The 24,444-nt window shown below is 47.7% G+C and overlaps 1 protein-coding gene across 9 annotated transcripts in view; it reads left to right on the top strand.

The window, feature by feature from the left end:
- SLC35F3 (solute carrier family 35 member F3) overlaps positions 1–24,444 on the top strand; it is a 170,347-nt gene that overhangs the window by 143,283 nt on the left and 2,620 nt on the right. For all 9 annotated transcript variants that reach the window (XM_080586423.1, XM_080586424.1, XM_080586421.1 and 6 more), the window contains 3 exons: positions 19,266–19,485; positions 22,814–22,939; positions 23,702–23,894. In XM_080586423.1, the coding sequence (XP_080442549.1) occupies positions 19,266–19,485; positions 22,814–22,939; positions 23,702–23,894 (539 nt within the window). The remainder of the gene's footprint in view (positions 1–19,265; positions 19,486–22,813; positions 22,940–23,701; positions 23,895–24,444) is intronic.

Genomic DNA, 24,444 nt, shown 5'->3' with positions numbered 1-24,444 from the left:
CACTGATGTGCCTGGCCGGGCTGAGGGATGGATGCTCACCTCCCTTTACACCACCCTCCATCCCACTCACGTTTCAGGATAAATCTAGTGCCCTCAGTGATGGCCTGGAGCTGTGCCAGCCCTCTGCCAGCACGGCCGAGCACCCGCTCTGGCCCCTGCAGTGCCTCGGGACAAAGTCATGCTCGTTTCAAACGTGAAGGAGTAAAGCCATGTTTTTCCACTGGGGATGAATTACAGTAGGGTTGGAAGAGTATATCTTGTTTGGAAAATAACACACCTTCACTCTCTGTACAACCCAATTATTTTTTTCTTCAAATTCTTAGCTTTTGGGAAATAATTCTTCCTCCACAGCCATCTGCAGGCAATGTCCCCACTTCCAAGATGACAAACTCCCTCTGAACAACATTTTCTGGCCCTCTTCTGGGCTACTGTCCTGTCGTGGCTGATGCCATGCACTGGAGACACTAAGTTTAGCTGCCTTAACCTTTTTAAAATCTCTATTTAAAACTAAATTCGCTCACCCATAATCCATTTGAAATCAGTGGGTGCTGACAGTCTTCATCCCACTGAACAAGTCAGTGTGCTTAGGTACCTGAATATTAATTTATGTTTTTAATTTGATATGATTTCAGTGTGAAGGCTGAGAAATTCAGTAATTCCTTGCAGCTTGCTCACTGGTGCCGTCTATAGATTATTTATCAAATTCTTTTTATATTATCTTGATAAAAAATTTAATGGATCTCATCAACGCCAAATCATTTGTCTCTGTTGGTTTACTTTGAAGGATGATTTATGTATACATTAGATTTGATTGCAAGCAGTTCCCTTACACATGTAAACCTCAATTTTCAAAGATCTCTTAGGATGCTCTAAGTTTTAATAACAGCTTCACATAAAACAGAATTACGCAGTTCTGGTAGTAAACATGAGGAAATTCGGATACAGGGAATTAGTAAAATAATAGTCTGCTTGTTGTTGCACAAATTACTCTCTATAATTAGAGAAAACTGTTTTTTAAGATGTGCACTGCCCATGTACCCATAATTTGGTATATGCACCCTTGTTTTTACACTGATCCCAAAGGGGAAAAATTAAATATTCTTTTAGTGATGGAGCACAGTAATGAAATAAATTTCACATCAAAACCAAAGAGCAAGAATTATTAGGTAGATTTTTTCCCCTGCTATGTATCTTCAAGATACTATTCCGTGCTTTCTGTTGGGTAGCTAACATGGCTTGCTCCTTTCTCCCAGTCCTGAAGCTGCCTGCTGAGCATCTCTCACATGCTGGGAATATTTTGGTTTATGGCTCAGCCCACCTACCAACTATTTCAGCTACCGAGATGCCATGAGCTAATTAACGCATATATCATCTTACACATACCTCAGATGCCATGTGATGAGATGAGCAGTGAAGAGACTTACCCTTACACTTCTTTGTCTTATTCTTTCCCACAGGCTGGGCAGTGGCTTACCTCAAGCCTGGACACATTTTCCTTGCTGAATCGTTCATTCATGTATTTTTGTTCTCTGTTTATTTATTTCTAGTTCCATTCCTCTGCTAGTGTGCATGCTAGGTTGGATCTCCATTATCTAAACCTGTCTCTTCTTTGCCTACTTCACGCAGCTGTGTAGGTGTCATTATCACTTATTATTTGTACGAAATGAGCACCCTGGAAATCCTGATCTGCACTGGCACCTTGAGCTAGATGCTTTTCCAACAGGGAGCTGAACACGGTGCCTGTGCCACAGAGCTTGCAGTCGAGGCTGAGGCGCATACTTGCACACAGATCTCCTGAAGCCTGGTGGTTTTCGTGTAACTGATGATGGGTTGCTGAGGTCCATGCCTAAGCAACACAGCATACGATGTGATAGCGCAACGTGGCAGATGAACAGGGGGGAACGTAATTACAAATGTCCTTGTAGATGAGGATGAACCCATGATTTTCAGACGGCCTGATTCCTCTTCTGCTCGAGATCAGCTTTCTGCCAGCGTGGTGCTGCGTCCTCACCCCTTTATGTTGCAACCTGAAGTAAGAGGTCCAGATCCTACCAAAGTCACTGAAAGAGGAAGCCCTATGCAAGAAGCAGGCAAATGACAAGTCTCACTGGGAATCTCCCCATGAAGGCTTGCAGCATGGCCTCCAGCATGGCTGGGCTGGTTAAACCAAAAGATGTTCATGAAATCCAAGGTCGAAAGAAATCTAAGAGCGTCTTAGAAAGCTGCAGGCCTGCTTCTCTAGATAACATCAACAAATCATCTGTTTAAATTAATCTATGTCTGAACTTCAGCTGAGATGAGTTCTTACAGAATATGTAGGCTGTGATACATCCCCAGCAGTAATTCTGTTAAATTTTCCAACACCCCCTGCTATGCATGTGTAAGGATTCACAGGCACACCGAAACAGGCCACCTGACTGTACTCGTCTCCTCTGCTTTCAGCCACTCTCAGAGCAGTGCCATGCCCCCTCCATCCATGCTTTCTGCCACAAAACCAACCATTTTCATTTTAACCCAGGCAATCCATTGCACACGGCTGCAATTGCACTGACCATAACTGCGACCAAAGAGTATCCGATGCAGATTATGTAGCACATTCAGATATCGGCCTCTGGAGCCACAGCCTTGGGAGTGAGCCAGAAAAGCCATTTTATAATTACAGTCTAAGTCCAGGGGCTTTATAAATCCATCATATATTAAAAAAAAAAAAAAAGAGCAGGCATGCCCACAATGCAGGCATTAGTAATGCTAGCCGATGTCCACTTGCCTGGTAGGTGGCAAATTGCAAGGCTGCAGCAGGAGCTCGCTAGGGCAGGTGTTGTGCCCTATCGGTGTGTTTGCACCGTGGTAGGAGGGAGCCGATTTGTGACTGTTGTCTGTGCAGCTGCTCTGGAAGCAGAGTGCTATCGTGGAAGTAAGGATCACAAGGTCACTCTCCAGAATGAAGGAAGGAATAAGCATGTCACGGGAGTAGAAAGTGGAAGACAAATGAACCCGGTAATGTCGTATCTGGCAAATGCTTGGCTGTCCGCACCGCAGCTCGGCTTTCAGGACCGGCAAGCCAAAGGGAGTCTCATTGCTCTGCCCTTACAACCTCGCTCCAAAAATCACATTCCCACACTCCCTGTAACTCCTTCCACACATTAAATCCAGGAGGATGACATAAACTGCAGCTGTATGTCACAGAGCTATTTCGTTTTAGCCAGAAGTGAATGCTGTAAAAGTGGATGTGCTGCACACTTAGCTGATGGAGATCAAAAGAGTTTGATTTCTATAGCTGAACACTGTCAAAGAACAGAAGTTACTTCTGTGACCCTAAATCAGGTTATAGTTGCTGCAGGTCTTTCCTGATATCCTAATGTTTTACTTTAGAAATTCTCTATCATAAAACGATGTTCGTCTGTGCTACAGTCAATCACATGGTATCTGAGCATCTAAATGCAAGCATCTGAGCATCTAAATGCAACAGGCTCCGTTCCAGGTAGTTTATTAAAGCCATTACCAGAGGCACATCAAAATGTAATAAACACAGAAGCAGATAATGGTCAGAACAGTTCTAGCATGAAACACATGATCTGTTCCGATTAAGGTAAATCCAGTATAAAATCTGTCATTTTCATTTGACAGTTTCAAATGTCACATTCGCATTCCTGAGACAAATACAGATATTATGTTCCTGAGTCACCTCAGGTTTACTATCAGCAGTCAGTGTGTGCCATTTAAGCATCACAAGGCTGTTCTCTCCAGTCTTCCAGGTGCTCTCACCAGACGATATAATTCCACTGTGGATGATCCTGACTCTCCCTGTCTCTGCTGTGCTGTTTCCCAGATGTAGTCCTGGTAATTCTAGCTGGCCCTGCAGCAAGATGGATGGTTCCTTATCACAGAAACTTACAGGGCCACATGCCAGACGAAGCACATGCTGGCAAGGTTGGCATGGTCCAAGCTGAGCTGAGCTTATCAGGAGCTTATAGCATCCTTTCAAAGGCAACAGAGCTGTACTTTAGCTCTACACTCACACCTAAGCAGTTCAGAGCTCTGTAATTAATGAAATGTTCATTAATTCTCACCACTCCTGATCTGCAGGGAGTTAAGCTTGTCTTACAGGCTGATGAACTGAGTGAGGGTGCCTGTCTGATGCATCCGAGGTGGATGAAGTGGAAGAGAGGGAAGAGAAAGACAAGAAAATGGCGGGGTCACCACGGGAAGGATGATGCTGGAGGCAAGACAGGGCTTGGCAGACCCAGGCTGGTAATTCCTGCATTGTACAGGTCCATCCCTTCGCAGGCACTGCCAAGTGAATCCCGCACTGACACAGGCTGGGCAGAGGGGAAGGCTTACAATGTGTTATTACTTCAGTGATTTTCATGCTTAAAGCACAAGTACAGCATTTGGACCAGCAGATGGGTTTCCCAATTCATTAACTCCGGAGTTCTGTGTCTTGGTCAGAAAAGTTCCTGTGTTATCGCTGTTGCAGATAAGGACTCCTTGCTGCTTTCAAGTCGTTCACAAAGTAAATCAGTGATGACTGTGTTGAAATCTTAATTTGTAGATTTGCAGCTAAGATTAGGGTGGCACATTAGATACTAGCAAGGCACCAGCTATTTCCACATCAGGGCAATGTTTTCGGAGTGCTTCTCTGGCCAGAACTTTTCTTTTACTGAGGATCACACAAAGCAGAGCTAAAACAATCTGTTTAGTAGGCAATAAAAATATAAAAGAAAAAGAACAAGTACATAAAAAATGTCACTAAGAAGGCGAGCAGTGTGCGCTGTAACAACCTGATCCAAAACACACTGACATTCCCCCCACACATGCATTGCAATGACAAGACCCGACTGCTTTGTATTTTGTACTTCTGTGGTACCACGCTCTGGCCAGAGACTTCTCATCTGCCATGTTTTGATGGTGGCTCCACCATCTCTTGTCTTGTAGGAGTAAAACCTTAAAAATATGAAATATTTCATATAAATAACATTTCTAAAGTATACAGATCAGCACTCTGAAGCAGAGTATCTGTGGCAGGCTTCAGATTTAAAGCAAATTTCCTGGCCTCCAAAGAACCACTGTGTATCCCATCCAAACACATAAATAATAATGGCTAGTTTCTCATTCAGAGATGCGCGTGTAGCTTCCAGCAGTTCCTGCAGTCGCAAATGTCAGTTTGCTCCACCAAATGAACTCTCCAAGTCTGTTTTGTTTTGTTTTGTCTTGTTTTTAAATTCAGCAAATCTGAAACCTTACATTCTGCTTCCCTGGGATTTCTGCGTATCCCTCACCAGTGTTCGCATTTCTGATCTTTCCAGCAACTTCAAATAGATCTCAGTTTCTTACAGCCTTTCAGTAGTGCAGTCACCTCAGTGCCGTAATCTCTTTGTTTACTTGTGGAACTAATCAATTCTATCTGATCTCTCTCTCCCTTTTTATTTCTGCTCTGTTCTTTTTAATATCATGCTTGCTTTACTTCATTCCGAATGAAGCAATCAAGAGCTAATAACCCCATTAGTTTATTTACGCTCTTATTTTGTCTCTAATGAGAAAGTTGGCTGTAAAATCCAGAGTAGGAATAAAAGTCACCACCAAATGTGCCAGAAGTGGGGGCACAACAGCGACCCACATATGCACCACCTAACTCTTCCATTAGAAAGCAGGGGGTCAAAGGAAGCTACACCATTCTGCAATAAAAAGAATACAAGATTTAATAACCTTGGCAGCTGATACCATTTTTAAAGCCCTAAGCCGTCCAGTACAACAATATGCATAAAGTGGTCTCTGTGGCTATTTGGGGTATTTGTTTGCTATTCCTCCTGCTTCTGGACTCCAAGTCCACATCAACATCAGCAAACAAGGCTCTGCTGGAGCTTGTCTTTGCTGCCACAGCTGGAGGCATTTGCCTATTTAATGAATTTCTTCATGCCTCTTCTCTGTCACTTGACACATCCAAGGGAAGACGTAAGGCATGTGGCTGCTACTGTCAGGTTTCTGGAGCCATCTTTTTACTCTCTGCGCATATCCAGCCTGTAGGCAGCACTTTCTCCCTGTGCCAGTGCCACAGCTCTCAGGGAAAGAAGGGGCTGTACCTCCTTTGGAAACTGAAGCTGCTTGGCTTCAGCAGAGGAGAGGCAGGGACCATCATCTTCAAGAGTTCTAAAATAGGAAGGACTTTCCACCTGGCTTGTCTGGAAAGTTACAAGGAGCTGATAGAGGAAATCTGAGCTGCAATAGCAGAGACAAAGCACATTTCTAGAGCCACTGTGGAATAGCTCAGCATCATCTCTGGAGGGTGGACCCACCATGACGGGCCCACCGTGGAACTCCGGTTGTCCTATTCATTTCATTGGAGGGTATGAAGGAGGAAAGCTCATTGCCTGCAAAATGGTGGAGATTCAGCTTCTGAACAGTGTAAGAGGGAGTGGCTCATCAATCAATGAGGATAAAAAGAGCTTGAAAGAAGAATTAGGGGGATGTAGACCCCTCAAAGTGCAAGGAGACTGAAAGACAAATATGGCTTGCATCCATCTTCTGGACCTGCCTCTGATGCTCGGAAAAGAAATGAAGTTATTTCTCTGTACCTTATGTTTTAAGAAGAGTCTTCAGATAAAGTTTTACTTTTACGTAGGATCCTCATGTAATACTGCCCATAATTTTACAGGCTCCTTTGTAACTCTGAAAACTGGGGAGGAGAAACTCCTTCAGACAATGCAGCGGAACTGGCATGTGTGATCTTTCTAGCAGAGTAAGGTTTATGGTTTCTTTTAAAATTTCCTCCTACTGATCTTATTTATAATGATAACTATAAACTATATTGTATGGAGGGAAAACTCCCCTACCTCAAGACATAGTTCTTTCTTGCCTGTGAAGCTTGGGTCAGCAGAGGCTTTTATGCAGTCACACTGAAGATTTGTGAAGAGATAATATAATGTGTCATTAATAGACTGCGCAGGCAATTGCTTTCTTTTTTTTCCAGGAAACATTCTGAAATTTCAAAAGAAATCTTGTTCCTAATGAGGTGAAATACAGAGCATCCACAGATGCAAAATGAAAATAAAACCTCCTTTGAACTAAAATATGTTCTTTCCAATTCTTTTTAAAATTTTTGTTGATTTTGATCACTTCCATTATTTTCCACTATAGATTTAGTGAACATCCATTTTGAATTTATAAAAGAGATTTCACTTAAAATGTTCAAATAGAACAATTTCAAAATCTCTCTCAGTACTTTCTCTAAAAGTGTTTTGAACCTGTACCCCTCTTCAGAAGCTTCCGTTTCAGTGAATTAGCATTGTGGTTCACCAAATCGTTTCACTGAGAATTAAATGAACGTAATAATTTACAACTTCTTGACCACATGCTGTAGGACATGTCTTCAAAGATCCAAACCACACAGGTTCCCACAGCTCTTCGCTGAAGCTGTATCTACCTAACTTTTCATGAGCACAGGCTCTGGGAATTTCAGCTGCCATGGCTCCTTTTCTGTGCTTTCCAATCCTTCTTTAACAGTACAGTGGTGTCAGTATTTCCAATTTTGCCTGTCTACTGTTCCAACAAGGAAGTGCTCATATGAGGAGTCAGAAATGACATATTTCTCCTGGACAACAGGTAATTGACTTCCAAGCCATTCTCAGTTAACTGTGTGTCACTTGAGAGACCTAAATATACCAGTCAGTAATGCAGAGAGAAGCCATTCGGTTACCATTACGTATCACTCCATTATTATCATTTATACTGAGGTCTTTCTTACACTAAATTAATGCAGCCAGCAACAGGAACATATTGTAGAACATGTTTTTTGAAGAACTAGCCTATTGGGAGAAATGTCAAAACAAGTAAAGCTGTTTGGAAATATGAATCTCAGAAGTGCTGTATGTTGTATTTTATAACACCACCCCTTTGGCTCTAAAATCATTAGCTGTACTCCTTCACTCCATGTGACGTAAGGCTGCGGAGTTTCTCAGTTCCTCACACTCTCATTTGCCAAAATCACCGCTCTCTGAAGCGTGCTGTTAAATCGTGCTCTGGGATGAGGGTAGATGCCACCACAGCACCTTGAGACCTCCTCACTCCACCTCTGTGGGAAGCTGAGGACTCGCTCCCCTCCCTGCCCTGCTGCTGTGCACAAGGTGCTCTTGAAGACAGAGAGCACCGGACAGAGGCTGCTCTGATTTTGTGTCAAATGGACATCAGCAGTGCAATTAAAAAGGCAAACAAACTTCAGACAGAAAAAAATCACCTGTTGTTGATACAGGGCACTCTAAAAATGGCCACAAATAAAAGTATTTAGAAAAGATTATTTCCTTTCTGTATCCCGGTTTACTTAATGCATCTAGCAGCAATTTGTGTGTCGTCAATGTCAGCTTCTCTGTTGTGTCAGTGAGCTCTCTGCTTTCTTTTTGTATAACTTTACTTCTTTTCATTGACTAAATGCCAAATTGATGGTGTCTCTTCTGGTAGCTCCTGAATCACGTGCTTTCCTGTTCCCAGCTGTCCCAGCATCCTGTCATAGTGCTGCACAATTAGTGTTTAGGCTGTGAGGTTGAGTTGTTTCCCTCATCTGTATTACAGCTTGATACTGCTATTTAGTGAGGATTTACTGAGCCAATAGATTATGCCCATGGCCCAGGGCTTGTATCACCAGTGAGACGGGCTGTGGGCTGGCAGTGCTTTGCCAGATTGAACTGCACATATCTCTGTGCAGAGTCTTTCTGATCACCCACAGGCATAAAGGTCTGAAGTAAATATGTGTGTATGTATGTATGTATTTTACAAATATATGTTCCAACGTAGATGTATGGTTATATATATGGTAACACCAGTGTTTCTGTAGCCACTGTTATCACCAAGGCATTTCTCTCTTCCTTGTATTGTCCCATGTCTTGCTCCTTCCCTCTCCCAAGGCACAACAGCATGGTTTCCCCTCCGTCAGCACTGTGCTTCCAAACCAGCAGATCTGAGACCCCAGCATTTCGCAGCATTTCCAGAAACCAAGGTGCCAGCTGTTATAAAAGCATTTTATTCTTGCCAGCTTTTTTTGTCTGACTGCACCAAAAAAAAAAAAAAAGATTCCCAGGAGGGCCAGCTGGCCAGCTTCTCCCAGAAGATTCATTTTGACTCTTCCAAAAAGTAGGGTGCAGGTCACAGCTGCAGCGTACAAGCCGGATGTAAATCAGAGCAGGCCAAGCTCAAGATATCCGCAAGTGATCGCTGCACAGTTTCAGACGCCGCAGGCCTTTCACACCCTGAACTTCCACTGACGTCAATGGAAATTTTGGATGATGACGGAGAGCAGTGACGATGTTGACTCCGGCAGTGAAAGCCTTGAGAGCCTAATGTTTAGGTTTTCTCTGCCTGGGTTTGTATATGCTGTCCCTCACCACACGCCGAATGCCGCACAAGTGCTTGACTCACCTCAGCACGGCCTGGGACGCTGCTGAGGCGGGGACGTGGGCCAGCCAGGGGCTTGGCCAGTCTCTTTCAGGAAAACTGTGGCAGAGCTTTGCAGCCGACCTCCAATGCAGCCTCTTGGCTGCTGCTTTTCAGTAGTGAAGTGCTTGAGCATTGCTCACCGTGCCTCTGCAGCCTGCTGAGCCCGGGGAATTGCCTAATCTGTGAAGGCAGCATTAAACGTAATGTGGCTAGGTTTGGCTTTGTTTGTTTTCTTCTGTTTTTCCAAAGCAAACACCAGCTTCACTGAGTTCAGCTTTTAATGGGCAGTATCAGCACACACCCCGAAAGCTGAGGTGCGCTTCTGAAATGGCGGCTGGTGTGGTGCTGCTCCGTGGCCTGCTGAGGGGAGCGCTGCCCCAGCGGGGAGAGTCCCAGTTAATTAGTGCACATTTGCTCTGCACAGTCGTTAGGTAGGGGGAATGTGCCAGAATGGCCCTGCTGGAGCCTGGGCAGGTTCCTCTCAGCTATCTTGCCGGGCTGGAAGTCTATGAAAGCAGCAGCAAGACCACAGCCCTGTCAGCATGTCTCTAGTGGTGCCCTCCCTGTCCTCATCTCCCCTTGGTGAGCCTGGGAGGAGGAGGCCATGCAGTACAGGCTGAAGATGACTGGCAGCGTTGTCTTCAAAATGGATGGCCAGCCACAGCCCCAATTAGATCTCCTGTCAATCCTTGTGTAATAAAGGGTAGTCATAGCTTTAGAATGACTCAGCCTGCCTTTGAGTCACAGTCTTAACATCTACTCTACAGGTGTCCAGTGAACATACTGTTCCTAGGATAGCTTTTTCAACAGAAAACGAGGGTGGATTCAAGAGGTAAATTGTAAGGCAGATTGAAGGACAGAGTGAAGAAAGGGCATCTTGTGGGGGCCACTTGGGTTTCTGTGGCTAGCTGTGGGGTTGCTCTGGCATTTCTGTGGCTGTCTCAAATACCCAAGCCAACCAGACCATCAGGGCATTGAGGAAAAGTGCTCAGAATGATGGAGTCTTCTTGGCTTGATGAATAAAGAAGAAAGAATTCGGAGAATTTAGACCCTGTGTAATCTTAATACACCTCAACGTACGGGACACATACTAAAACCTAGGACCAGGCTTTTCTGCTCACCATACCTTGAAAGTTCAACAGTTTTCCTTGTGAAAGGTTATATTATCATAGCACCTTTGATAGGTTACAGTCACACAGATGTCTAGAGAATGACAAATCATCTCCCTGGTGTTCCCACAGACAAATGTGGGATGATAGCCAAGCAGTGGACAGGATAGAAGGTTGATTTCGAATAAAAGATTATTATTCCTTATAATTTCTGTCATTAGAATTAAATGTTAGGGAAGGAAAGTAACAGTCCTTATAAACATGGAATCTGTGATTTACTTGCATTTTTTGTCTCAGGAAAAAGCAATCTAAGATAACTCCTAGAGGTTTGCACAGTGGTACTTCTGAGTAGGTTATGTTTATCAATTTGGCCACTAATTCCGGTCTCGTTAGAGCTGCTACCAATTCATCTAGTCCTAAACATCAAGTTTAGAAACTTGTCGCTTACCATCTCTCCACCACGCCCTTATTAAATAATCAGCATGGCATTTCCTTGGGCAGGAGAGCAGTTTTAAGGGCCAAGTTATGGATCCCCACGGTCATCCTCAGGCTTTTTTGAATTCTTGAGTAATACCGCCCAGAAACAGCCTACCGCCCATTTTGTCAGTTTGCTTCATAACCCCTCCTGTGGTCACTCCAGTTTTGGGTAGATCCACTACTGAGTCCCCTCACAGAGAGAAGGTGAAGCACGGAGACCTCCCTGTTTCTTCTGCTGTGACGACTGCTGCAGAGAAGCCACTTGTCCGCCTTGCCGTGACCTGCTCTTGATCAAGTCCTCTTCTTGTGCTCTGTCACCAGTCACTGCCACCGGCTTCTTCCTGCTGTGGAGGAAGGACCGTGATTAGCTCTGGTTCACCTTGCTGACTGCTTCTCGCCTGTGGTTTTACATGCCTCTGTAAGAGTTGGTGGTCCTTTACGTGTATTCCCCTTGGGCACGACCTGCCCCCGAGGTAGCCTCCTGCCTTCACACCCCACGGTTTGGACAGGCCTGTTCCTCTCACTCGTCCTCCAGCCCCAAGCACACAGCAGGAGCTGCCGGCTACTCTCACCGCAGGCTCATCAGGGTCCCCAGGCACCTGCAAAGCTTTCAGTCTCCTCTCTGCCCCCTCTTGTGTCAGCCACTGCTGCTGCCTAGGGGAAATGTCTGGTCTAAATGCCTCCCAGCCTCCGGTCTGGTGGGCTCTGGCTTGGATTTAAGGCAGATGCTGTGTGCTAATCCGGATGAAGTCGAGGGCGGCAGCTCCTTGTGGGCTCTGTAACCAGCTGCTCCATGAAGCAGCCTCTGAGCGTAACCAAAAGGCTCATCTCCAAGTACATCCGAGTGTGATGTCTGTCTGGGTGCTTGGAGCTTACACATAACAACAGTATTACATTTGATTTGTATAACACCAATTATCCTTAAAAGTATAAAGCAACTCAGGCTCTGGGTGCCGCTAGGGTATAAAGGCAGAAAATGCTGGGTAATGCAGCATGTGGGAACTTCAGCTGTCTGACAGCTGTGTGCACGCTGTCACATCACAATCTTCTTGCTAGCAATGCTTGCATTGTTTTCCGAAATGGCATGTCCCCCCTGGCCTGGTGGAAGACCCATGGCTGCCAGCGTGCCCCACACAGCAGGCTGCAGGCAGAGCGCCAGAGGCTCCAACAGCACACGCTGGCATGGGCTCTGGTGCCTGTGGGTATGAAATTGTGCAGGAAAGCTCTTGCAAAACAAAATCTCACTGTGATATCCCGTACTGCTCCTGTGAAGTACTAGCAGAGCAGTGGTGATGCTCTTGACTTCACCAACAACAACCTTCAGCAACCCAGCAACCTCGGCCCTTCCCATCATGTCACTCCAGAGGTGGCTGCTGGCTCTGCTCCCCAAACAGCAAACAATCAAAATCCTGCAGTATGTTCAGAGGCAAAAATTAAATGAAATATTCATACCAATATAATCCACTTCCTGCGGCCTGTGGAGCCAGTCGTGTATTTGAAGGCTGCAGTGTGTGCTAGGACTGGACTACTGCTCTTTCCCTGGAACGGACGGAGGCAAAATGAACAGGATCAGTGCCCCGGGCACAGCAATAAGCCTGACTCTGGAGACACAGGCAGCAGCACAGCAGGAAAGGGTGGGGACTGAGATGGGCTCTGAGGTGCCCCTTTTCTCCAAGCTTCCCGCAGGCTCCTCAGGCTGGAAGATCATCTCTAGACTCCTCTCTCCTCTGACAAAAACCGAGCACCAGGAAGGGAGGGAAGACAGGGCTGGAGCCAGCAGGGAGCAGAGGCGGGTAATGGGGACGGAGGACTGTGCCAGACTGACCCCCCGAGGAAGGGCACCTGGCATCATCAACAGGGAGAAAGTACTGGGAAGGCTGGAGACTGAGACCCTGGGGAAAGACAGTCCCAAATGCTTTTAGGAAGGGACTAGGGGCCTGGTGCTGTAGACAGAAAATCTGGGAGGACGAGGGGCATGGGGCAGGTTCTTCCCTGTGCCTTTGCAGCCGGAGGCTCCAGCCCTTTTGTTGTTGTTTTGCTAAGGCAGTTTACACTTTGTGACTTCTCCCTGGGGTTTGGTCTTGTTCTTTTAAACTGCATGTTGTCGTTGTTGTTAGTTTAAACAGTCTCTCATTAAGGCCTCAGAGTGTGTGCTAAAACTTGTCTTGGAAATGTGTATTCAGGTGGTTTGTAAGATTTGTATTATTTGCTTCTTTTGGAGCCATTCTGGTGTATTATGTAAATCCATAACTAAGCATTTCCTGGGACCATTTATTGTGCAAATGCATAGTTTGGCACATGTACAGTGCTGAGCAAAACCAATTGCCTCTGCCTCCCTAGTTCAGAGAAGAAAGATCAGCCTGGAGATTTTTTGTTTAATTCAAAAGAAGACAATTTTCTCATTCGTTTCCTACGAGAATGAGTTTCTGCAAACGCACTGGAAACTCCTGGAACAGTTCAAAGTTTAAAGGCAGAACATCAGCCCCAAATCACCTGTGGAAACAAGTACTGCTCAACATCAGAGGTACACTTAAAAGTGGTAGCTGTATGCTGGATTGACTTTTAGGGTCATTTCTTGCATTTAATAAAATGCTTGCAGAAACATAAGCATGGGCTGATGGGCATTAACAAACCGTTAGATTATTTTAGGCAATGTCCATTTCTGAGAAACTGTTCAGTATCTTGAGTAGTTATTTTTCAGTTTGTGTAAGCATGTAGGTTTAGTGACAAGCCCCAGATCTATCTGGTGCTTGAAGCTTTGATTCAGGCCTTCTTCTCTGTACTGACAGCACAAATTCACCCCCAGAACAGAGGAAAGCAGGCATGCGGTATCTGATGTCAGGGGCTTCTCCATCCATTCTCAGTCTCAAGAAACCTCCTGTGGGGGCCCCAGGCACATGGAGAGACAGCAGGGAAGAGACATCATCCCGGGGATACAGCAAGGAGGGTGAGCAGAAGGACTTGGCATGGACCTGGGCTCATTGCCAGGCTGTGAGCAGAGTGCTGGCATGGCACGGCCATGGGTGACACACTGCTTGAGTTTCCTGCAGCATAAGATTTGTAGACATGCTCTCAAATTGACCTGACCCTGTAGCCAGGAGCAATCAATTAAATAAACTTTTCCCCATGTAATCTGCTGCAGAAATGGTGCTTTTATGACAGCCTGCCCTTGCTGGATTGCCCTTTCTAAGGACACGGTACTCCAAGCTTGAGATTTGCCAAGGCTGATATTTAAAAGGCACTGCAGGCACCTTGGGCACCTCTCTGGAAATTGCTGAGGCTGGCGGGTTTATTTGCAGTGTTTTATGATCTGGGACACACCACAGGAGCCTCCGTGCAACTGTTCTGCTGGCACATGAACCTGCGGTGATGTAGGAACAACGCACACGGGGGCTGTCTTGATCAGTAAGAGAAGTTGGCTACAAAATAAGCATGCGGGAAACAGATCTCAGAAGATGCAGCCTACAGGCATTCCTCATTCTGTCTCCTTCAAGCACCTGCGGAGTTCGCCGCTCTGTGCCTCAGCTTGTCCATCTGTAAAATGGGGGTTGGGAAGCTACCCTCCACTTGCATGGCTCTGAAGTCTGCCCACCTGGGAGGGTGATTTTGCCGTGACTGCAGTTCACATGAGCATTGGCTCAAGGGAGAGCAAAGTGGAACTGGAGGCATGATTTCTGGGAAACACACTGTGTGCACTCCTGGAGAGGATTTTTGAGGAATGTTTTTGCTTAATTTGTGTTTTGTATCTGCACAGTAGTCTTCTGCCTATCTCATAATGCAGGAGAAATGATGTGGCTCTAACAGGATAAAATATGAAAAAAGTCCCAGGATTTTTTTTTCCCTGTAAGAAATTTGATTTTAGTTTCCTTCCTTTCTTTTAACAGTTGTGGCACCTTGTCTGTCTTGTTGGCTTTTGCTTGGCTTTCAAGTCACGCAGAAGACATTCATGCATGGCATTTTAGTGCATGTCTCTGTTTGTACATTGAATGGAAAATGCACGACTGTCAACAGCGCTACTGCAGACTATTTATCCATGCAGTCCTCATCAGTGCAGGGATGAGCAAAACATGTTTTGCCTGCCAATCTCTAATCAAGAGGCAAGATTAGCTGGCACGGTGGCTGCTTAGCTCTGCTCTGTGGAGCCTATGCTCACTCTGGTGAAAATCAGGAGCAATTTAGCTAAATTCAGTTTGCAGGTACAGACCCTACAAGGTCAAACAAAGCAAAAAAATGCAGCCTACAAAGAACAAAAATCAATGACTAGGAGCAACAGCAGAACAAAACATGCTTTGGAGAAGGTTCCAGTATGAATATTGTGAAAATGAGAAATTTTAACAGTTAACAGTCTGGAAAGGAAAAATAACTGGGTTGTGCAAAATATTTCCTTATGTTGTGCATTCCTCACAGATATTTTCTACTTTGCTGCACCTTTCCCAAAAATATAATGGCAACCTCAGTGGGGTATTAACTTCTCTGGCATAGTTTTGCTTTCCAGTATCAAGAGGCTGAACCCCCAGACTAGTAGAACATGCCGTGTATACTTTTTTTGGGTTTTGTCTACCTTTCCTCTTCAAGAAATGGCTTTATTTTGCAAAGGGATGTAAAAAGCATTCCTTCCAGTTTGGGCAGAATTTATACATTCAGTTGCACAAGGTTCAAGGCAGGAAGAAACATCCCAGCTACCTAGCAATGGTTAAAGATAAAAAAGGCAGTCAAAGATGAATGTTGTTAAGCATGTAATTATGAGCTCAGTGGGAAAAAAAAAGAGCTTTAGTGTTGTGTTTTATTTGCCAGCTTTATTTGACTGCAACACCTGCTTTCAGTAAGATTAACTCTTACTTACTTAGCATGCAATTTTGGCACCAACTATTTGTCATTAACTTCACTGGGGATGCTCATTTCCAGTGCCTGAGATATTTTGATAGTCTTGCTGTGCTGCAGACATGCACAATGGGGCAGAGCTAATTTGCTATTTGCTGGGTTAATGAAGATACACACTAAAAAGATTATGAAGAAGAATTAGCACATGAAGGATTATGAAACCAACAATTTAGAGTAATATATATGTAGGCAATAAGATCTCTTAATCTGATGTTTCCATTCCGGTTTTACGTAGCCTTTCACCATTGCCTTACTGATGCTTTGCGTTGCTTATTTTTTAAACCAATTGCTGTGATTACAATGGAGCACCTCTCTCACTACTTGGACATGCGCAGGGCCAAAGCACACCTCAGCCCTGTGTCAGCCCTTTTCCTATGGCCTCTCCAGCCATTATCCATGCTGAAAGTAAGACTGCCTATTGCAGAACTGCTGGTAATGCGGGCAGGAGTAGGTCTGGTCAGTCTTTGGTGGCAATTTCTCTTTTAACACAGAAGGTGGCATTTCTCTTACCAGACCCTGAACTCCCCTTTAGAGCTGAAGGCAAGAAACAGCTTCTCCCTGGGCTCCACTCCTCTTGAGGTGGGCATCAAGAGCAGCTCAGGGATGTGCATCTCCAGTGACTCAGAGCACAGCAGTAGGCGTTTGTCATGCTGCCGCGGTGAGCAAATGCTGCCTGCCCATGTGGATGCTGCGTGCTGCTTAAAACCATCGCACCTGCAGGCATGGCTCCGCTGTGCTGCCCGAGCCAGCAGGCAGGGCTGAAAGTCGCTGTCCTGTGAAATTGCAAGGAGACAACCCAGGCTCCCCATCCGTCCTGCACCTTTGGGACGCTTTGGGATCCGCAGCTGCTGAGTTTGGCTCCGCAGGATGCTGAGGGCTTACAGACTGCCCTCGCGTTAGGGTGGCTTTTGTCTTCCTTAAAAAATTACGTTTTCATTAGCAGATGAGATTGTTAAAATATGCATAGGCAGGCTCTTCTGGCACGTTCAGGCGTGCCTGGAGAGCCACAGGACACGGGCTCTGTTTTTGCCAGGGAGTATCCATAAAACATCAGGCCCCGCAATGGGTACAGCGTGCCCTTGTGGGCAAAGCCGAGACAACCAGACAGCAGGAGGAACGGTGTCCAAAACGTTCTGTCAAAATATTTAGAGCTGAAGGTTGTTTTTTTCTGCAGTGATTTTGTTCCCCAGCTGTTTTGGGATTACTGTGTGGGTTATATGCCTGCCCTGTCTTGCTTCCCACAACTGCTTATCAGGCATTACTCCCTGATAGCTCTCTTCATCAAATGCCGCTTCACGAGCGGCGTGATGGCACCAAGGAAAAATCATTTCTCTGATAAGCGATAGGAGACCTGGGGAGACAATTAATTGTGAGGGGGTTCCTGTACAGTGTAGAGTCATCCTTACACAAAAAGAGGCCATGTTTCTCTTAATGCTCCTCGGCCTTCACTGACAATGAGTCCAAGAAAGCCATCTCGCCCACCTGCCGCCCCATGGGGAAGTTCAGCAGCATACATGTTGGGCAGGACAGTGCTCCATGGGAAACCTCTGCCTAAAGAGGCCTCCTCTGGAAGCTGGAGCCTGCAAGAGGCAATTCAGAGTTAGTGCGGCCAGAGAAAACAGCTAAAAGGCGGCTCTGTTGTGCAGGCCGTAGGAAGAGACTCCCAGAGCAGGAGGTGCAGCTCAGGGCCCAACCCAGGCCCAGGCGAGGCAGGCCTCTGGGGTGCTTCGGGGTGGGGGGACCCCAGGCTGTGCTGCTGCATGGATCCAGCATCAGGCCCGGCCCACAGTCCCAGCACATGTTCCTAGTCCCGTTTGAACCACTTCTTCCAAAAATGGGAGAGTTTTAGCAAAAAACACCTGCTGTACGAAATAGGAAATGGATTCATGGTGATGGAGCATCTCCAGGAGCACCAATGGCACACCATTTTGTGAATGTTTCTGTGGTTTCTTGTCTCTGGCCACATTTGCTAATCAGTGAATTGGAGGTTTTGGATGCTCCGAGTTGCGTGGCACTAAGCCTCACCGGGCTGCTGTCTGTAGGAGCACACGAAAAAAAAGACAGTCCTTGTGCATGACAGCATGGGCACAGCAGTGAAAACAGGTGGGTGGGTGGGTGGATGGACGGACAGGCGGACGGACGGACGGACGGATGGATAGATGAATGGATTCCAGAGATGTTGCTAGAAAGGGGCAGAGGCTGGGCTGCCTCCTGCCATGAGGGGATGTGGCAGTGGTGCAGATGCTGCAGTGACCCCCAGGAGATCCTCAATTTGAAGGCCTCATTCTATCTCCCAGCTGCCAGCTCTGGCTGAGTCTCACATTCAGGCTCTGATCATTCCCCTGAAGGCTGCTGAAGGCACTTAATTCCTGGATTTGCAATGTTATTCCCAGGGTTGTCCACCTTGAAGCCCTATCATGAGGTGCTGTACGACATACGAAACAGTGATAGGACTATAAAACTGGACATAGTTCTGTAAGATTGGAGAGAATTAGCAATGAGGGAAATCTGAAAAGGCTCAGAGCACACCCTGATTTCTATAGGTAACCACCTGATGCAGCCCATTTGGTGAGAAAGTGGATAGAAAACACACTTTCATCAGGCTCCAAATAGAGAGACTCGCATGGCCAGTTTCAGGGAGAAAAAAAAAAAAAAAAAAAAAGAGCTTAAAATTCAAGGCAGCAGTGCAAACCTATTTGGCATTCGTTGTCAGAGGAAAATTTAATTTTGCTCAAATTTTGCCAGAGCACCTCATTAAAGCACTTCCAGGCCTCAGGGGTTTTGAAATCAAGCAGAAGAAGCCCGTGCAGCCGCACAACCCCGTCCTGGCCCCGTGCACTCCAGCACCTCGCCACCTTACAGACCCCCACAGCTCCGCCCAGCGTGGCCAGCTTGCTGTGCAGAGCCAGATCCCACCCCTGGGGAGCAAATCCCAAATCCCCCAAATCCCCAGCTGTAGCATTGGGCATTGGAGGGGGCTGCAGCAGGAGCGGGGAGCTGGGGCTTTGCTGCCAGCCTTGGGGAGCAGCACCGGGCCCCTCAGCGTCCTGGTCCCCACCGGTGTGAAAGGAGAGCAACCCCACGCTGCTTCAGGATGGCCCACTTTGAAGATGCTCATGGTGAGGGTGAAATTCAACCTCTTGGCTTCACCTCTGCCTTGCGTTGCTGTCCCTTCCCTTTGCAGCCCATCCCTGTTGGTGCCCTGTGCAGGTGGTGGCTGATGCAGCAGGTGCTGAAACTTGTTTTTTGCCTTGTCTTTGAGGTCTATGCCCTTCTTCCCCCAAAGGAAAAGATGAGGGGCAAGAAAAACCCCTGTGTTTGCTACAGATTGTGACTGGCTTGTGTACTAATGCTGCCTTTCTCTCCTTGTTTTAGGGAGTGCTGCCGATTTTTTGGAGACAATGGCTTGACTTTGAAGGTGTTTTTTACCAAGGCAGCACCCTTTGGTGTTCTTTGGACACTCACAAACTACCTTTACTTACATGCAATAAAGAAAATAAACACTACGGATGTCTCCGTGTTGTTCTGCTGCAACAAAGCGTTTGTGTTCTTGCTTTCATGGATCGTTCTGAGGGACAGGTTCATGGGAGTGAGGGTAAGTGACTCCTTATTTCTGTCTCTTTCTCACCTCTTTCCCTCGGCCCTTCCTTCCCCCTTTCCTGGAGCAGTGCCCCATGCAGTGTCAGCACAGAAGCACTTGGAGAGGGGGATGAGCCCTTGCCTGCAGCCTGGCTCCCTGCGCATTTCCCACCAGCAGAGAGGAAGCCTGCTCTGGAGCATGACATGCAGGCTAGCTGCAATCTCCGTGCTGCTGTGAGCGTACACCAGCCTTTGCCTGTCTCTTTTGAGTTAAAAGGTTTCCGAGAGTATTGGAAACCCCACGGCCCCCGCTGACCCGGCTGCCGTTTTGGCAGCCCCCGGCACGCGGTGTCCTCTGGCAGCAGAGCCGGGCAGATGGGCACCTGGCATCCACCACGGTGACCCAGCGGTAGCTGCAACCGAAAGGCACTGCTGAGTCCCTCCAGCCTCCCTGCATCAGCAGGCGCTGGATTAGTATTTACAGTAATGATGGCAGTAATACCTATTTTTCGCCCAGTGCTTGAAGAGCTCCCTGCTCATCAGCCTTGGCAAAGTTTTCAGTGCTCAGGAAAAGCTGCGATATCTCACTGCTGAGAGTTAACTTTTGGGAAGTACTGCTCTCTGGCAGGAGCACTTGGACAGCCCAGTGGTGTTTGCAGCCAAGAGGCAGCTCAGGGGAGCATTGCAAAACGCCCCTGCCAACAGCCCAGCCTTGCCAGCTGGTGTCTGTGCCTGCCCATCCAACTTCCCAGGTAGCAGTACGCAGAAAACAAATTAACTGTTGGGCTTTTGTTTGGTTGCTTTTGTTTTGTTTTGCTTTTAATGCATAAGCAAGGGTATCCTGAAATGCTCCTGGAGGCAGGGAAGTGTCACTTTTATCCCAGCTGGCCTTGCTGGCCATTTTGATCAAAGTGAAAAAATACGCATTTTGCCAGTGTTCATCCATCTTGTGGCAGTGTCAGTGAGCACCCTGTAGTGCTGGCTGGACCCAGGAGAGGAGGTGTGAAGATGGATGGCCACTGCTCTCCTGCACTGGCAGCTTGCTCCTTGCTCTGTATGTGCTCTCTCCCACAGCTGGATGTGAGTTTTGGGGAAAGAGGCTGACTTGTGCGTACAGATACCCATGGGGACATGTGGACTCAGGAGCAGAGGCATTTCTTATGCACTCTCTGGAGCTGCAGCCACATCCAGCTGTCCTTTGTTTCTTGTCCACACTGCCTCGGGAAAGGACACCCTGATAGAAATGCAGCAGCAATGCTCCCCCACACATCCCAGCCCCTCGCCATGGCTGCTTGTGAGAGGTGGCCAAGGGGCCACCGAGACACCCACGTGCCCAAGGAGGGACACGGCCATCCCCTGTCCCACTGACGGGTCAGCAAGGGGCCTGGGTGCAGGCAGAAGGGACTTGCAGGAGGACTGGGCTGTTGGCCCTGAAACAGACATTTCTCCACCCCAAAACCTATGGTGTTGCCGTGATTTGTGGCAAAATGTGAGTGAGGAGGTGCTTGTCCCCAGGGACTGGCAAGAAAACACAGCGTGGGACATCACAGCGGCCCTACCACCCACCTCCATGTGCCACAGCAGGAGCACCTCCATCTCCTGCAGTGAAGCTGCAATTCTCCCCTTTGCACAGAGTGACCAGCCCAGCAGGGCACGAGTTGCCCTGCTCCTTTCACACAGGACAAATGTATAGTGAAGCTGTGAGTGCCTGAGGCGCTGCTTCTGCAAGCCCTGCGGTGCTGAGACAACCCCACGGGCTGGTCGCTGCGGTGCAGCTGCTGCTAACCCAGTGCTTGAGGGACAGGCTGAAAGGCTTGCTGAGAAAGCCGATGTGACACTCCTGACATGTCGACAGGCCGAGAGGTCAGGGCAAGACTCATCTGACACTCGTGGTGTGCTTGGTAGAAGAGGTAAGACCTTCTGCCAGAGCAAAGCTGTTTGCAGAGTGGCTTCGTTTGCTTTGATCTTTGCCCTCGGTGTTTCCCTTCACGCTACAAGAAATAAAGCAGCTCAGCATTCAAGGGAACCACTGCTTGCAAGCACCTCCTGCACAAATCCTGTAGAGACAAGCACACCTGTCAGTGGGCCTTGGAAAAAAACTTACCATCAAATCCCAAACTGTGGTCTTCCTTTCCAGCCAGAGGCCCTCCCTGCCTCCAGGGAGCTACTCTGAAGGCTGCCAGCTCCTGATGCTCAAAGCAAACCCTGATGCTTTTTATTCTGCCATTCGCTGCAGCGGAGGTGGTGCCACCAGGGGAGGCTCAGCCAATGCGCCTGGTGGTCCAGGCTGTGGGCTGCTGCCCGCACGTGGCTGCGGTCTCCACCATGCTCCCCGGTGACGGCTGGACAACCCACATGCAGCTTGGATGGCAGATGGCCACGCCTGGAGCAGGGGCTACAAGAAATGCTGCATCTACCCTTCTCTGTCTCCTGGCCAGGCGATGCTGAAGGCTGGAGCTGCCATCCTTCAGGCAAACCCTAGCCGTGTGTCTCGCAACCCTGCGAAGAGCCACACAGTCAGTGCAGAGTGCGTCTGCCCCAGCAGCCTGTCTCCAACAGCTGCCAGTAGAAAAATCTGTCTGAATGGGAGAAACCTACAGTGACAGTCCTTCGTCAGCCTCTCTAGCAGTTTGAGGCTCAAGGACTTCCTGAAATAGATGTTCATATAGTTAATGGTCCTCGATGGGCTTTTTTCCTCCATGAGTTTATCCTTGTAAACTTCTCACACCCACAGCAAGGATACCCTTGGCTGATTTACCCATCTGGTGAAGACAAATCTCCTTTTGTTTGTTCTGCACCTGCCCCACACTAGTTTTGTTTGATGCCCTTTTCTCCCGTGCTTCTGTACCCACACTGTGTCTGCATGTCCTTTTATTTTTATTTGACAAGCAGCAGCATGCTGACGTGAGAGGACTGCTGAGCGCTGCTGAGCTCCTTCAGCCCTGCCCATCCAGAACAGCCCCATGCTGCTGTAGTGCCAGGCACCGTGTTTTGTTTTTTTTTTTTTTTTCTCTCCTTGCCTTTATAAACAAAGCCTGTCCAGGCTGGTGGGGCATAGCTACACCACCAAGTGTCCCTTTAGAGGCAGCTGTGTGTGTAGAGGTGTGACAGGGACAGGACTGCCAGCGTATCCAGCCCCTGTAAACTTGCACCCGGCGAGCCAGGGAAGCTGCGAGCGGAGACAGGTACAGCTCCATGGGTACCTGCCTGGGGCTGCTACTGGTTTCCTGCCTAAGGACAGGGGCAGATGATGCAGAAGTACCTCTCACGTAAAGCTCCCCTCATGTTTTTCCATGCTGGGGGCTGGCCAGTAACGCTCGCTTTCTTTGTTTGTCCCCAACCAGATCGTGGCTGCTATATTTGCTATTGCAGGGATAGTTATGATGACGTACGCTGATGGGTTTCACAGCCACTCCGTGATCGGGATAGCCCTGGTGGTGGGCTCTGCCTCGATGTCTGCTCTCTACAAGGTAAGCACACCTGGGCTCCCGCTGAAAGGTGCCGGTCACCACCACCGCTGGCTGGCGCTGCTCCTGTCTGGCTTGTAAACCTCCATGCAGCTGGGTGCCCTTCTTTGCGGACCTCTGCCATAAACACAGGTATTTGCTTGCTTTGATGCCTGCCCTCAGTTAGGACAAAGCCTAACCGGGAAGGCAGGGCTGTGAGCACCCGTTGGGACATGGGGACAAAGGTGCTCGCGGGTGTCTGTGCTGTGCGTGGGGACACGGGGAAGGGCTGCCAGGCAGTATGGACCTGCTTGCTCAGCACCGCAGCGCTCCTCAGATCACAGCTCAAGGCATGGGCAGGCGACGTCTTATACAAGGAGGGTCGTGCACCCTTCCTCGCCTCCCCCTGCCTGTCTCCACCAAGTCTTCTGCTTTTCGTGCCAAATTTTCCTGAGGTTTTCCTGAAGGGATCATGCAGAAAACAGACTCAAGGCTCCAGGCTAGGGCGAGCCCCCTTTCCTTTCAGGAGGTGCATGCTCTTCTCCTTAGAATGGCCAGAGGGGCTGAGCCCCCCTCCCACATGGGTGTATTTGGTGCACGAGCTGCTCTCCACAGCTTCACTAGCAGCCATCTCAAGTGTCCCCAACACCGTTGCATACATGCCCCACACGCAGTCCCTCTGCCCCAAGCACCAGCCAGGTCACCTGGAGCTGCTGGAGCTGGGACGCCAGCCCTCCAGGGAAGTGGTGCAAGATTTACACCAGCCCATGTGGTTTTGTCTTGTAGGTTTTATTCAAACTTCTTCTGGGCAGTGCAAAATTCGGAGAAGCTGCCTTATTTCTGTCCGTGTTAGCCGTCTTCAATGTTCTCTTCGTTACCTGTATTCCTGTCATCCTTTATTTTACCAAAGTGGAATACTGGAGCTCTTTTGCCGTCGTTCCTTGGGGAAACCTCTGCGGATTTTCGATTCTCTTATTGAGTGAGTACACACTGGGATCTCGTGGTGCTTGGGGTGGAATAGCATGACAAAAACTGGCCACTGGTGGAAGCTGTAGCCCTCTGATACTGGAGCTGTTTCCCCTTATTTTGAACCTAAATTTTAGCTTGAGAAGTCACTCAGAAGGCCAGTTCCTATGTGGAACCTACAGCTTTTCCAAAAAGAAAAAAAAAAAAAGAAAAAAAAGAAACACCACAACAACAACAAAAAGCAGACAGAACCAGCTATTTGGCTGAAATCTCCCAGATGAAAAATAATGCCTTGGGATAGAAAGCAGGAATTGCTCAGGGCTCCAACTGTATTTCTGGGCATTACATGAAGAGATAGGCTGTACCCAAACCTCACCCTGATCCTGCCACTGGACTCCAGTGGGATAGAGGAATGTCTCTGTGTCCTGGGAACAGCAATGTCTTGGGCACACAGATGTGCAGCAGATGGACATCTGTGCACAGGTATCTTCCAGGAATACCGGCAGAATTTAATGTGCTTTCTATATGAACAACGTACAGAGGGAGTAATAAAGAAGTATTTT

The sequence above is a fragment of the Anser brachyrhynchus genome (genome assembly GCF_964034855.1).
Source record: "Anser brachyrhynchus genome assembly, chromosome: 3".
Lineage (NCBI taxonomy): Eukaryota > Metazoa > Chordata > Aves > Anseriformes > Anatidae > Anser > Anser brachyrhynchus.
This window is presented reverse-complemented; position numbering and strand designations above follow the sequence as displayed.